General features: G+C 36.6%; 1 protein-coding gene across 1 annotated transcript in view; it reads left to right on the top strand.

Annotated features, from left to right (window-relative positions):
• The window catches only part of FIRRM (FIGNL1 interacting regulator of recombination and mitosis), a 51,075-nt gene that overhangs the window by 31,281 nt on the left and 3,415 nt on the right, over window positions 1-16,379 (top strand). The window contains exons 13-22 of the mRNA XM_061382570.1: window positions 314-500; window positions 2,670-2,752; window positions 3,102-3,153; window positions 4,647-4,736; window positions 8,955-9,140; window positions 10,926-11,048; window positions 12,122-12,217; window positions 13,821-13,934; window positions 15,537-15,641; window positions 16,260-16,340. Of these exons, the coding sequence (XP_061238554.1) occupies window positions 314-500; window positions 2,670-2,752; window positions 3,102-3,153; window positions 4,647-4,736; window positions 8,955-9,140; window positions 10,926-11,048; window positions 12,122-12,217; window positions 13,821-13,934; window positions 15,537-15,641; window positions 16,260-16,340 (1,117 nt within the window). The remainder of the gene's footprint in view (window positions 1-313; window positions 501-2,669; window positions 2,753-3,101; window positions 3,154-4,646; window positions 4,737-8,954; window positions 9,141-10,925; window positions 11,049-12,121; window positions 12,218-13,820; window positions 13,935-15,536; window positions 15,642-16,259; window positions 16,341-16,379) is intronic.

The following is a 16,379-nucleotide window of genomic DNA, read 5'->3' on the forward strand; positions in this document are numbered from 1 at the left end:
TATATATGATACCTAGTTTAGCTATTTAAGTTTCAGATTCCTTGATGAATTTTGTCTCAGACTTTGTATAGTTCTGTATTTTGTTAATCACTTGGTAAATGATAAAAGATGTATAGGAAAATTCTCCTTTAAGGGATTTCTCTAACTGTATTTTATTTTTATGGATACATGAATGCATATTCACATATATTGGAAACTGTTACTGATATATACATCTTGAGACATTTGGCTTTGCTAAAATACCAGTGTTACTACACCCACTAATTGTTAAATGTTAATAACGTTGGGTTCAATGTTCTCAATTTCCCTGCAGGGTGTCTCTACTCAAAGCCATTTTCTCCAGTTTTGAGCAGTGTTCTGGTGAACTCTCTCTTCCTGTTCATTTACAGGGAGTAAAGAGTAAAGGGCAAGCCGAGGTTGCTGTCACCTTGTATCAACATGTTTGCATTCATCTGTGTACATTTATTGCTTCCCTTCATCCCTCACTGTTCCCTGAACTGGTATGTTTGTCACTTGCAGGGCTAAGCTGAGATTACTTTTGCTTTCTTTTCATTGAGACTGTGAATCAGATATAGAAGAAAGTGTGGGGATAATAACTGTGTATGTATTTATTTACATGGGGTATCGTTGGGTTAGGAGCCTGGCAGGCTGTAGTCCGTAGGGTCATATAGAATCGGACGTGACTGAAGCGACTTAGCACAGCACAGCACGTAGTTGTTTACGGGCTTCCCAGGTGGTGCCCACGGTAAAGAACCTGCCTGCCAGTGCGGGAGAGGCAAGAGATGAGGTTCAATCTCTGGGTCAGGAAGATCCCCTGGAGACAGGAATGGCAACCTGCTCCAGTATTCTTGCCTGGAAAATTCCGTGGACAGAGGAGCCTGGTGAGCTACTGTCCATGGGATCACAAAGAGTTGAACATGACTGGGCACTACTACTTGCTTTACAACATTTGGTTAGTTTCTGCTGTACAATGAAGTGAATCAGCTATATGTATGCATATATCCCCTCCCTCTATTAACTCCGCCGCCACCCCATCCTCGCCATCTAGGTCACCACAGAGCACTGACGAGTTCCCATCACTACAGCAGGTTCCCACTAGCAGTTTTACATGGCAGTGCACATCCGCCAATCCCAGTCTCCCTATTCATCCACCCACCTCCACCCCGACTGCCCTCCCTGAGTATAGGTCTGTACATCTGCATCTCTGTTCCTGCCCTGCAAATAGATTCATCTTACTGTTTTTCTAGATTCCACATATATGTGATGATATTTGATTTTTTTTTTTTCTGACTTACTTCACTCTGTATGGCAGACTCTAGGCCCACCCATGTCTCCACAAATGACCCATATTATCTTATCCATATGTATCTGTATCCCTGTCATCTTTGTCCATTCATCTGTTCATGGACATTTAGGTTGCTTCCATGTCCTTGCTATTGTAAATAGTGCTGTAATAAATGTTGGGGTGCATGTGTCTTCAAAAAATAGAAAACCTAAAGAGAATTCTCTAAAGAAGACACACACATGGGCAAGAAACACATGAAAGGATGCTCAGCATCACTAATTATTAGAGAAATGCAGATCAAAACTACAGTGAGGTATCCCCTCACACCAATCAGAATGGCAATAATCAAAAAAAATATACAAACAATAAATGCTGCAGAGGGTGTGGGGGAAAGGGAACTCGCTTGCACTGTTGATGGAGATGTAAATTGATACAGCCACTATAGAGGTTCCTTAAAAAACTAAAAATAGAACTACCATATGACTCAGAAATGTGTATTTATTTTTGACTGTCATTCTCTCAGCTTGCACATTTTATGTTTTAATTCAGTTGGGTCTTAGGAAATGGTAATTTTAAGAGTCCTCTGGAATGCAGATGTAATCTTTAGCTAAAATACTTCAGAAAACATTTGGGGTGGAAAGGTATGCAAAGACAGTGTAAGAAGAAGAAAAATGGGTCTATGATTTCACCTAATTCAGTTTCTTAAAAAGAAACAGAGAATAGCAGAATGTAGTACCAAGTCTCCTACAGATCCTAGGCTTAATGTGTTTGCTTTTTTAAAACTAGAATTGTTTTGGTTTTTAAAAAAATTTTGGCTGCACCATGCAGCACACAGGACCTTAATTCCCCAACCAGAGATCGAACCCATAACCCCTACAGTGGAAGCATGGGTTTTTAACCACTGGACCACCAGGGAAGTCCCTTTTTACTGGAATTGGATTAGAAAAGACACTGATAAAATTCTAGGAAAAAAATTCTTAAAATTTATTTAAAAATCAGTATCATTTATGATATTATAAATGGGTAATATTCAGCACATATTAAATATTGTCTTTGAATAGGTTAAGACAGAAACGGAAGTATAGGCATGTGTATTATATATATTGTTTTAGAGACTTCAGCCTACATAGAGGATTTTTGTGGAGCCTAGTGACTGAGTTACCACATTGACAATCACTTTGCATCTCCGTAGCCCAGTCCAATGCTGAACATGTAGGTACTCAATAAATGTTGAGGGGATGGCAACGTGGATTCTTTCAGACACTAGAAAGTAGAACTTTCTTATTGAGGATCTGTTGGGTTTTTTTGGATTGTGATAGTATTTTGTTGTTTTGAGAAATGTTATATTAATGATAATTTATCATAAAAATTTGTTTTTCATTAGGACACTGCTCTGTTGAATGCTGTTCTTAGTGCTAATATGATCACCTCTTTGCTGGCTATGGACGCATGGTGCTTCCTTGCTCGGTACAACATGCTTTTTAAAATTTAGGGGTTGATTTACTGTAGTGATTGATAGTAAATGACTTTATACTTGTAAGTTTATAGAAAATTAAATCTTGATAATCCCATAACAGCCCCCCAAAATGATTTGATTTCACATCACAGCACTGAATTAGGTACTGAGTTCCCTCTTTCCTTTCTTTGGCTCAGATCAATAGAACCTATAGCTTAGGTCGTTTTGTATGTTGTGATATTCCTTTGCCATGGAAATAACTGCAGTTTAGAATATTTAGTGCTTTATGGTAGTTCATCTTGCTTTTCTGAATAATTGTATAAATAATTGTATGAAGATTGCCTTCTGTTTCTATCACAGATATGGGACTGCTGAACTCTGTGCTCATCATGTGACCATAATGGCCCATCTGGTAAGTAGAATTATAAAGCCTAAAACATTCAACTTCCCATGCATTTCCTTTGGGGATATGATAATCTTAAAGAATGTGAATATCAAAAGGAGAAATAGCATGTTAGCTAAATGATTTTGATAGTAAATTAGTTTCTTTGCTCAGCATTAATGCTGATGCTGGGCTTCCGTGGTAGCTCAGATGGTAGAGAATCAGCTTGCAATGCAGGAGACCCAGTTTCAGTCCCTGGGTTGGGAAGATCTTCTGGAGAAGAGAAAGGTGACCCACTCCAGTATTCTTGCCTGGAGAATTCCATGGACAGAGGAGCCTGGCAGGCTGCAGTCCATGGGGTCGCAAAGAGTCAGAGACGACCAAGTGACTTCACACTTTCACTTTCAATGTTGATGCTATTGAGAAAGACATATTAGAAAGATCGTTTCACTGGGGAAATTGTCTCATATTTTCAAATTTTTATGGAGTTTCATTGATCTGGGGAAGAAAAATTAGGTTGTTTGAGGATAAATGTAAAATTGAATACAAAGTAGAGAATAGGAGTTAGCCTTAATGTGAATGACCCAGAGTTGTTCTTACTCTCGCCTCCTTCCTCCCTCTCCCGAGCCCCTCTTTCCTGCCCCAGCCCCGTCTCTAAAATGACTTAGACATTCTGACTCTTGATTTTGATGTATATCTTTCTGAGAAGGACTAAATGTGATAGTAATTGATACCTTTTGGGTAAAGAAGTAATGTGAATAGATACAAAGAGAAAATTAATGATGACTCATGTTAATCTTTTCAGTGTTAATCTTCTTTTGCTTTTAAATCTCAACATGTTTATGTTCCATATAAGATGGGCATGACTGGTTTGTTTTGTTTTTAGTCTCTGGATTTTGATAAGATTTTATGTGGGCCGTGTGTGTTTTGTTTTTTGATTCATATATTTCTTGGTTTACCCTGTAAGGATATTGTAGACTAGATTCACTGAGGTGCATGATAACCAGGCAGCTGACATCTATGTCTGCATGGCTAATGGTCTGGAGTGCTTACCCAATTTTTTTTCTAAATCCTCATCACATCTTGCACAAAACTGACTTTTATGTTATTTGTATCATAACTACTTTAAATAAAAGCTCTCCTAGCACATTATGATAGGAATTTTAAATTCTTTTAATGACGCTTCCATCTTACAGTTATATTCACCTCTGCGCTTTTGTGCTTAGACTTAAAAAAATTTCACAAGTTATCTTTCAGTAGGGGGATTAACATATCAAGTTATAATCAAAATGGTAATTAGAAATTCAAAAGTATTGTTTTTAAATATATCACAATTGTTTCCATATTACAAAAGTAATCTAGGTTCATGGAAGAGAAAAAATTAGAGGAAAGTGCCAAATCAAAAATTAAAATTCCATGTTATTTTCCAGAAAGAGCTGTTGTTAATATTTTGGCATATAAAAGTTTGTAAAAGCTATGATTTTAAGTCTTTGATCTCTGCTCTCTCTCCTGTCTTTTCCCAGATAAAATCTTGCCCTGGAGAATGTTATCAGCTCACCAACCTATCAGTACTATTGAGGCGTCTCTTCTTCTTCATGGCCCCACCCCAACAGGCAAGGATATCTTTGTCACTGTTTTTGAGCAGCTGCTGAGAATTGGATTCAGATACTTTTGAAGGCTTTTTCACTCCCATTTATTCTGCATGTAAATGTTAACATCTGAATGTAAATTTTTAATGTATTGATTACATTGCTTATTGCTTTTAGGTGGATTTAGATTTTGATGTTAAAGAAAAGCCAAAGCTATACAGGAGTTAAAGTGATAAAAACAGATCTTATTCAGAGCTGTTGCAATAGGAGAGAAGAGATTTCAGTGTAGAACTGGGCTCAGTTCTGAATACAGCATAGACTAGTGTGAATCTAGGGTCAAGAAGCAGGGTAGGAGTCTTGTGGATAAAAATTCCTAAAAGGAAACATCAGAGGTAAGGGGGTCATCCTGGCTTGACCAGATTCTTGCTGAACACAGACCAGGATGATCAGATACTAAGGTTGAGGGATTCTTTCTAAATTTAGTTATGATTCTTGCTAAAATTGGATAATGCAAGACCCAGAAAAGATGGATACAAGCCCAGGGTCAAAGTCTTCTCAAGAAGAGAGCTAAGAAGAGCTTGACTTAAGATTGGTCAAGGAGAGAGTCCTTGTCAGTGTCTTTACTGCAAGTTACAGATAATCATTCTAACTCTGTCTTCTGAGAGAACAAGATGGCGGAGGAGTAGGTGGAGGTTGAGTACATCTAACTCTGTCTTCTTTCTTCTTATTTCTCATACATTTAAGATACTTGGAATGAAATGGTTCTGTATCCCCTGTCCCTTTAACTTATTTTGAAGAGCTAGAATATTACTTAAGCTCTAAATGAAAATGATATCTTTATCTTTTTCAAAGTAAACAAGTTGAATTTTCTGGGGAAAATTGGAAGTATGATGAGCCCTAGATGTTTGCCATTGTGAGGAAGACAAGCTCTGTGTGACAGAGGAGATTCTCCAGTTACAGGAACCTTGGTAGCCTGGTATAGTCCCTTGGATTAGTCACTTTGGAGCTCTTATGAACTTTTTATAAAATACAGGTCCTGGAACCTGTTCCAGGACCTAAGCCTGTGAATAGAATGGGTATGGAGTGGTGGCTGTTGGGTGAGGCTCAGTAACTTGTTTTTGTTCTTATTAAATTCCTACATGATTCTGACATGGATATAAGCTGGGGAAACACTAGGTTAGTGAAGTGGGTTAAAGGCCTTGGTGTGAATCCTGGCTTAATATGACCTTGGGCAAGTCATTGTTTCTGAAACTGTTTGCCTGCCTACAAAGTGACAGAAATGTGTAACTATTTTGGAAAACTTCATAAGGATTTAGAGATAATATATGTGAAATACTTAGCATAGTGCTGAGTTTAGAGGGTACTCAGTAAAGGCTGAGTTATTTCTGACCAGAGTATTTACCCCAAGTCCATGCCTGCTTTCCTGCCAAGAGAGGATGGCAGGGTAGCGAGGAGCCACACTGACCTTCTGGCCCTCTTCCTTAGGTGTCTCCAAGGCAGAAAAGCACAGCAGGCCCACCTCATCACCCTCCAGAAAACATGTTAGGGTTGCTGTTCATGCCTCTAAAACTCCTGAAGAGTTGTCTGCTCCAAGTGCAATTTTAATACCTTCCACTCCCCTATCAAAGGTCATACTCTTGGTTCCTGGTATATGGTTCTTCCTAGAAGCCCTGTTTAACTGGCAGGCCCTTCCTGAAGAAGTGGGATTTGGAAGAGATCCTCGATTTTCTCACTTTATAGGAATAAAATTCTTTTCCCAGAGTTGAGAAATTTTAACTTTTAGGATAATACAACTCAGAATGAATTAGCCCCAAGTGAGTTCTAGCAGGTTTGTTATAACAAACTCTAGTGTATGTTTAGAGATCTCTTATATACTTCTCAGTTTATTCTGAAATTTACTAATTGCAACTATCAGATATGAAGTTATGGATAAATGAGGGGTTACTTGTAACATTTTCCTTCATTTATCAAATACTGATTTTTCCTGCTGTGTTCAAGTTACTGTATAACACTTAAAATTAAGGGAGAAACCTGAATTTGAATTCCTGTTCTGAGAGCGCTTGGGAGAATTAGTTAATCCTAGAATTGAAATATTATTACTTAGACGGCAGTTGTGAGACTCAAGGAGATAAGAGTGTATATATGCATCAGGTAAGCATTTAACAAGTGTTAGTTCTTCTATCATGTCATGTCATGTCAGCTCTTTTTCCTTTTCTCTTAAGACATGATCCAGCATCTTAAAGGAAGCAGCAGGGAAGCCTGTATTTTTTTCAGACTATACTATGGACCAGGTTTTGTAGTAGGCACTTTAATTCTTTTAATCCTTACCTCAGCCTTGTGGGATAGATATGTTATCATGTCCATTTTACAGATGAAGATTCAATAACTCAGGATAATTAAAGACCTTCTCCAAGCTCACACATAATAAGTGACTGAGCTAGGATTCAGATAAGATCTGATTTGCTTCCAAGTCTGTGCTCTTTGCATGGCTCCCGTATTGTTTTTAGCTGGTTTTCATGCAGCTGCTTCAGAGCCCTCCTCTGTGGGATGTTGCCTCTGCCTCCTTATGCCCTTTTACCCTAGGAAATATGCTTTTTTATTTCCTGAGGTTACCTGGGGGGAAAGGATATTAGTATGGTCTGGTTGAAGCACATTGGCAGCTGTGCTACCATTTTCATGTAAAGGAAAGATTACTTAATATATTTGCATTTTAAGCCCACTGGTGTATTTTTCTCTCAGTGTTAAGGAGGGAAGTCATGTGCTCTGCACATTAGATCCCCTTATATTTCACTCCTTGTGAACTGTCAGCACTAGCAGTTTTAAATCTTGCAAACTGTGTTGAGGCCAAGGTTTTCAAACCCATAATAGTAAATAAATAAATCAGTCTTGGTATGTAACAGATCTTGGCAACTCCTACCTATGTTGTCCAGGGTGTTATTACTTATAGTTCTATTTTGGAAAGGGAAATCATTCACTCACTGGACTTTATTATAAAGAAAGGTCTTGTTTGAATTGATGTTAGTTGGCACAATTCTCTTGGCTTTCCTGATGTAGTTTGGTTTCAAGAGTAAAGCTGCCTGTTGTAATAGATGCATAGCTCAAGAAGGGATCCATTTTTCTGGCTTTATCAGCTGTCCCAGAAGATAGCTATGTAATTTCTCCCTTGTGTTGACAGCTAAGTATTTTCTCCAAACAAATAAAATTCAAATATAAATATGATATATAATGTAGAAGAGTTTCTCTGTCAGATTTAATATAGTGGTGTGTTTTTTCTTTTCTCATTTTTGATGTAAGAAAATTTTTTTTCTGTCATTCAGCAAGTAGATTTTGGATATTATAAATTGAATTCTTCTTCTTAAAAATTACATCAATATTCCTAGAGTATACCTTAATTAGTAATTAAGTACACCATTGCTTTTGCAGTTTTTCCACCAGAAACTGACTTAACAGTTTAACTCTTTCTTAAAATAACTTTTGCCATTTTTATCTAGTCCGTTAACGTGGCATTTTAACAATACTGTTTTTCTGTTAACCTGGCAAACACTTTGAATTATTTCAGTGGTAGAATTGTTTTGCCAACCATACTGTTCTGAACACTTGCGAATGAGTTTCATATGTTGTCTAAAGTAGAGCAGAGCTGGATAGCCCATTGGAAAACTGAACCTGTGACCTTTGCTTCTCTGTGATAGCTAAGTAGTAAGCCACAAAGGTTGGTTAAATCAATCTTGTTGGTGTATTTTTGAATATTACTTTGGATTTAGCTGTACAAGTTGTTGAGTACACTGATTCTTAGGGAAAAATAGACTTATTGGGTAGAAGCATTTAAAATAGCTGACATGACTAATAATGAAATACATTATTTAATATTTCTTAATGCATTTATATCGTGTTGCACTTAATCTGTTTTTTCAATTTGGAAACAAATGCAAAAACAAAAATAACTAAAATGCATGTTCATTTAGGCTACATTGATCTGGTACCTTGTGATACTGTTATGCAGTTAAGAACTATTATTTTTTGTCATACCACCCACACAACATGTGGGAACCTTAGTTCTCCTTCCAGGGATCCAACCTGCACCCCCTGCACTGGAAGTGCAGAATCAGAGACTTAACCATTGGACCACCAGGGGAAATCCCAAGAACTTTAAAAAAATATTAAATATGGAAGCTAATACTTAGCTTTGGTGTATCAGTTCACTAGACTGTCTGTTACTCTTGTTTTTTTAACAATTAATTTCAGGTGGAGTTTATCCAGAAATTTCCCCCAAAAGAAACAGAAAATCTGCTTCTGTGGCAGTATATTTCCTTTCAGGCATTACCTGCTGAGCTTAGGAAACAAACTGCACTTGAGGTCACCAGAGCAGGTACTGCATGGTGTATGAAGTGGCTAGGCAGTAACCGCACGCTAGAAGAACTTGAGTCTCTGGTAAGTGCATTATGATGGCCTTGATTCGTTCTGTAGCTGTTTATGAAGCTGCTTTAGTTACTGGGGATGTGTTGTTAAAAAGACACAGTTTGTGCCCTCAGAATCTAGCAAGAGTTTCATATTTCTACACTGTAAGAGTCTGTGAGAAATGTGCTATTATCTTGATTGATGTAAATATGAGAGGGGAGGGTGGAACAACACGAAACACATTATGAAATACTTTATTTGTAGTATATTTGCTGACATATTTCTAGATTTGGTAGAGAAGATTCTTCTTTTTGTACAACCCTCATTTTATGCAAATCTCTTCTGAGTCTTTATATACCTTTCTATTTAGAATGCGCCCTCTTAAAATAATGAAATAAAAAAGAAGTTGATCTATAAGTCAAAATACAATTTTAGAAACTGAATATAGTACATGTTGTTTGGTGTTTATTTGCACATTCTTTGATTCATCATTCACTCAGCATATTTTGAGTGTTTATATGTGCCAAGCTCTGTTTTAGGCATTGGAGATAAAAATATATCAAAGAACAAAACCAACAAAAATTCCTGCTCTCATGGACTTACATTCTTTAGCTGTGGACAAAGAAGTAACACACCCACACGTGTGTATATATATATATATATATATATATGTAAAACTTAGATACATATATCAGTTTGTGATAAGAGACAAATCAAGCAAGGATGGGCACAGAGCATTCAAAGGGGTGAGGGCTTATTTGCAATTTTAAATTGAATTCAGGGTTTTCTTGAGACTTATATTTCTAAACTGAGTGTAAATGTTCCGATACTCTATTACATAGTGGCATTTGACCTTAATCATAAAGATAATTTAAAACATTTACATATATTGAAAGGAAATATTTCTATGTGCCTTTATTGGTGAGATTGTTCAGGTTTTGTATTCATTATACACAAATTTCTATAGTAAAGACAAAAACTTTTGTATTAGATAAAATAAAAGCACCTATTTTCTAAAATTCAACGGCTTTACTCTATGACCAAAACCAGATCAGCAAGTTATTTAATGTTTATTGTAAAAGGAAATAAGTTAATCATAAGTTAAAAGCTGTGTGGTGATTACATAAAATTAAGTGTGGTTGTTGAAGTATAATGGATGAAGGGCAAAATTACTGATTGTTACCACACGCCAACCAACCCCATTCCTGGCCAGAGAGACAGACATTTGATATATCATTAAGAGTGAATCCAGGAAAAATTATCTTTTGTTTTAAATTCTAAATAGTGTACTTAGGTACTATATTTGTTTATTGAAGGCAGTGTTGCTAAAAAATTTTAAAGATTAATTATACAACAACAGCAACAATAATTTAGTAAACTTTAAAAGGTTGCTAAGTACATAATGTGAAAAAAATTTAGTTGATAAATAGTATGAATTAGCTTGACCGTATTATAGGCCATTTGTATCAAATCTATTTTTTAAAATATGATGCAGTTTCCATTTTGTTAAATTTTCAACCTAAAAGGAAAAAAAATTTTTTTAGGAAAATGAAGCTAATGTTTCTGTGTATAAGGAAAGTAGTTTTAACAAAATATACTGGTTGGCCAAAAATTTGAGTGTTTCTATAAATACATCTTATTTGGCTAACATAATACATGTATTAAGACATCGCTGAAAAGATGGCTTTGGGTCTTAGAAATACACTTCTAGTGTTTTTATGAAGAGTTAGAGGTAACTCAAAACCTACAGGTAATTGGGTTCCAGCTCCTTTAAACTGATGTCTGCACTCAGGTCCTTTCCCTGTCTCTTGCCTTTAGAACACAGTGCTCTCTGCTCTGCTTGTTGTATGTAATTCTTCTGGTGAAGCTCTGGATTTGGGGCAGCAAACTGCAATTAAGGAAGTTGGAAGTCAGCTTTCAATTCTTTTAAATGTTAAACTGGTAAGGAAGGCAACTATAATCATTTTGCTGAAGAACAAATAAAATACTGAAAAAGAGAATGAAATTTCCATACAGAGTAAAATGTATGTAATTACTTTAGGTTCTTGGTAGCACTTGTGATTAGAACTTAAAAATACCTACTTTTACTCTTTCAGCCAGTTCTATTTAAGTTGATAGAATTATATTAATAAAACTAGAAAGTAGTGAAGTGACAGTGACAGTCTAGCTACTATTTTCAACTCTTACTGTTTTTTCTTCTTTGTTTGCTATGGCCTGTTTCTGTGATTCTGGAGTTCTTTTATAAAATCTTTTGAGCACTGGGAGAGTGGTCTGGCTTAATAGTAGAAGGGGCAAGTAAATGGATGTGGTTAACTTGTATTCCTCTTCTCCATAAAAGCCAAAATCAGGCTAGAATTAGAATGATATATGTCCCACAGATCATTGTAATTTAAAAATCATATTTAGTTAAATATCTAACTATGACATTGATAAGTTGAAATACTGGCCTCTGGGTGTCCCAGTCAGTGGAAGCTGAAGGCAACATTAATGTTTGTGAAATAACAGAAATGGTTTTGCAGATGATATTTTATCATTAAAGTTTATGTATATGGTTAGATTTCACTGTTGCAGCATTTTAGCTTCAAGTGCTTTCCCCTAATCCTCATTAAATTATTCAATAAATATTCACTGAGGATCTTTCTTGGTGATAAAGCTTATAATATCATAATAGAAGCAAGAGTTCTGGAGAGGAGAATGGAATTTTAAGAAGACTAAGGAATAAGCAAGCTTTTTCTGTGACAGATAAAAATAATGAGATGCCCATCTGAATTAAATCTGGGTTTAGAACATGGCTATACTTTTTCCTGTGTGTCTAGAGGAAATTACTTAACCTCTCTACCCTTTTCTTAGTAGTAAAGTGAGGGTAATAATACCTGCTTCAGAGTTATAAGGAATAAGTGAAGTAATAAATATAAAGTGCTTAGCATATTTCCTGGAATATAATAAATGTGAATGTTGCTAGTCTTATGTAATGGAAAATTTTCACCAAAATTATTTTGTGCTTCTTATTTAAGGTAATAGGTCAACCTTATGTTCAGCAGACACTCAGTCTTTTACTTCCACTGCTGGGATTTTTCATTCAAACTTTAGATCCTCAGCTAGTAAGTCAGGTAAGAATAGTGGGCAAGCTATCTATTCTCTTATCTCTTTGATACTGAATAGTCAGACCTGTTTCATTGTTGCTGGTAACTGCTTAGGAAACCCTGAGGTTAGGAGTCAGTTCACCTGGGAACCCTGCCTTTATAGCATTTTCAAAGGTATGCCAGAAGCTGTTGTTGAAGTTGCATTAGTCACTCAGTCCTGTCCAATTCTTCGGGACCCCATGGACTGTAGGCCACCAGGCTCCTCTGTCCATGGGATTCTCTAGGCGAGAACACTGGAGTGGGTTGCTATTCCTTCTCTAGGGGATCTTCCCAACCCAGGGATCGAACCTTGGTCTCCTGCATTGCAGGTAGATTCTTTACCATCTAAGCCACTAGGGAAGCTATGCAATAAAACCAACATGGACTTGAGGATAATCCTCATTTTGTTTGAAGAAATAAAATGAGGAGCACTACTGAATTCTTCCGCTGGTCCCTAGCTTGCATGGCTGGACCTGGCAGAACCAGGGCCACTGGGGGATCCTCGTGGTGTTGCCTCAGGTATGCCTTGCTTTGGGTGGTTCTAAGTGATGGAGAGAGGGAAAAGGGGAGAAGGCCTTCATCTTACCTGAAGTGATTTGAGGATCTGGAATGAGTTCATACTAGACAGACCCAATCCCCTAATTGTTGGTTTAAGCTTACTGTCACTTAAGAAAACTATTCCGAGGTAAAGCCAGTCCTTCCTATTTAGGAAGCAACGCAGCAGCAACAGCAGCAGCATATTGCAGAGAGTGAGACTAGCAACACCTTGTTTTTAGTAGCTCTGGTTTTGGTTGTGTATATGAAGAACTTAGCATTAAAAAATGTTTACTAATTAGGCATATTTTTAGTTACTATATATGTTTTACAGAGAATGTAGTAAAATAACTGACTCAAATATGTTGATTCTGAAGATTCTAATCTTTTTTGAAAAATACTGATAGTTTTGATGTAATTGTACCTATTTTTAAAAAATCCAAATAACTAACATTTAATATTTTCAACATAAGTAAATTATTCATTGAGACACTGCTTCCATAGAAGACTATTTCAGTGTCCTTTACACCAGGCAAACTTTGGCCTCCTGACTAGGTTCTGCTCTCCTGTTTTCATCAGAAGCGCTAAGGAAGATTTTTTACATTTTTAAAGGTTTGTTAAAATATCTATATATATATATGTATGCAACAAGGAACAAACCCAAAATATTTACCCTCTGGCCCTTTACAGAAAGTTTGCCAATCCGTGTTTAAAGAATGAACTTCTCCTTCTAGAATTTAAAATGCAAAATAATTTTTAAAGATTTAAAGGAAGAACACTAGCATATTGTTTTTCAGAAACACATGAATTTTTAATTTTTTATTTCAATGGTTGGTAAGACTAATATTGTGGTAGTAACTGAATGAGTGATTTTATTGTTTTATTCAAATTCCACCTGTGAAGTGTAGGCTTTGTAGAATCTTTGACTGTCCTGGGTTTGGTTTGGTTTCCCGTCCTGCATACCCATCAAAATCTTAGTCGTGTCTCTACAAAGCACTTGTTTTATAACTGCTTGTAACTATTCTTTGATCTTTGCATCTTTGGTTATACTTTGCAGGTTATAACTTTGCAGACCTCACTGCTTAAATTAGAGCCTCCTGACCATGTTCGATTGGCATTTCTGGATTTTCTCTCTTCTCTGGGAAAACTTTTTATACCTCAAACTATCCAGGTAATACTCTCTTAATCCTGTTGTTCCCATGTTAACAAAATCTCTCATAATTACTGAGGGATTTTCAGGCTTTAATTTCTGGAATTCTATGGATTGCTGACAAATGAAAATTGGAGAAAAACTATTTTGTGAAGAGAGGGTTACTGTCTTAGTATAACTCAAGTCATGGTTGAGTTATATATATAAAATATATGTTGACATACAAATAATTTATAGAACTGGCTACAGTAAGATTTATGATAGTTGGGTTCTAGCATACAAAGTTCCTAAGGAAGGAAAGTATGTCTTCTAGGGAACAATGTATAGTGAGGAAATTGGGTGATTTATCAGTTATTCTCTTGGTTTCTATATCCATTAAAGGGAGCCTATTTGTTTCTTTAGAAGATATTTTTGAAAATTTTGCGAAGTATATATAGTTGACAAATAAATACGTATTTATAAAACTGTAAAGGCCTGGTGATACACTTCTACTGAATCTTAAGACATACTTCACAGCAAAAACAAGTCTTCCTCCTAAATTGAGTTCTTCCTTCCTTATTACTGTGGTCAAGACAATTCTAGACACTTGACATTTTCCCCCTACTTCTAGGTCATACTGAAGATTTCAGTGCTGAGAACTTGTTATGTAAGTGGGGCAAAAATATGATGAATGTTTTCTCAGTACATGTTAAATAATTAAAACCTTGAAACCAAAACTTGAACTGGTTAGTTTGTAAAGGGCTCTCTTGTTCAAAGGTAGACAATACCATACTGTTGCTTTCCATCACGTAAAGTTGTGTTTCTTGAGGTAAGTGTAGAGTTGACAGCTTCTTTTCAACTCTCTGGATAGAAGTATTCAAAGATACTTGCATTTGAGCTATCTTTTTAGCATAAAATGAATGTAAATGTATTCTGAAATTCTGCTTCATCAGTGCCATAGCCATGGACCCTGCTGGGCCCAGAACCTACGGAGCAAATGTTTAATAAAAGCAGAAATTACTTTACCTATTCTCAGAGTGAAGTTAAGATCTAAAGAAATTTGGGGGAATTCATCAGCATATGAGAGGCATTTAACCCATGTGATATTAATTCATTTATTCCATTCAAGAAAAAGTTGAGTTCTTGTTATATGTCAGGTGCTATTTTGATCGCTGGGGATTCAGTATTCAGTAAATCAAACTAATAAATACCCTCAGCCTGTTGAGAAGCAACAGAGTACTAAAGTGGGGATATATGAAAAGGACTAAATTGGTGGTGAGTGCTATGGAGAGAAATAAAGCAAGAGAAGGGGAAGAAAGAAGGTATATGTGGGAGTAGAGTCTGAAATCAGACTTGGTCACTGGAGTCCTCACCGTAGTGACATGTGGGTAACACCTGACGCTGAGGGAGCAAACCAGGCAGGTGCCTGAGGAGGCATCTCCAGAACAGGGGAAATGGAAGCGAACACCCCCCAGCTGGAAGCACATCGGAAGGAGAGCTAACACAAAGGCAGTGGGGCTTAGAGCAAAGGAGGGACACAATTGAACACGTTTTATTGTGTTCCCTGAGACAGAATTAAGGAAAACTGATAAGGAATGTACTCTGCTGAGGTTCTCCTCTAATAAGGTTTGGTTTTCTTTGTAGGACAGAATTCTGCCCAGCCTGTCTTCTGTTTTTGCTTCACTGCTAGCTGACAGGAACTGGCTACTGGAACAACATTCCTTGGAGGCATTTACTCAGTTTGCTGAGGTAATTAATTAGAAGGCCAGTCTATCACAATGATTTCTAAAACATTTTCTGATATTGCAAAATATTCCAAAAACATGTATAGAGCTGCTTTTTGTATCTTAGCCATAAAATTTCTGGAGGAGATATTGCTAGCCTTCTGTTTTACAGGATCTAAAAATGAAGTCCAGAGAAGGGAAGTGATTTTCCTAAGGTCCTCAGTAGTAATGATCAGAACAGGCATTCAGACTAGGTGTCCTAATTCAGATGCTATTTGGGGTTGAATGATAATATATTTCATCTCCACCTTTCACGGGAGCTAAGTTGATGAACACAGACCTGTTAGCTCAGCTCTGTAGAGAAGGCGACCCTGCCCTGGGCTGCTTTTACTCTTAGCTGCCGTTGTACAGTCCTGCCCTTCATCACAATGGGACCCAAAAATGTTGGGATGACTGGGCAGAAATCGTTACAGCTCACAACTTTATACTTGTGCACCCTCAAATAACTATGAGCTTATTATTTTTTGAGTGATTTTTCTTTTAAAGTTGCATTTTTAATTAAAGTAGCTCTTAAAACTTGTGTACTTCTTTTTGCAGGTTATTAAAATGTACTGAAATTAGTTTTTTATCAATCTTTTAATAGGGAACTACTCATGAAGAGATAGTTCCACAATGTCTCAGTTCTGAAGAAACAAAGAAAAAAGTTGTATCCTTTTTGGAGAAGGTATTTTATTTGTATAGCATCCAAGTAGCAGAACACATT

This window comes from Bos javanicus, chromosome 16 (assembly GCF_032452875.1).
Source record: "Bos javanicus breed banteng chromosome 16, ARS-OSU_banteng_1.0, whole genome shotgun sequence".
NCBI lineage: Eukaryota > Metazoa > Chordata > Mammalia > Artiodactyla > Bovidae > Bos > Bos javanicus.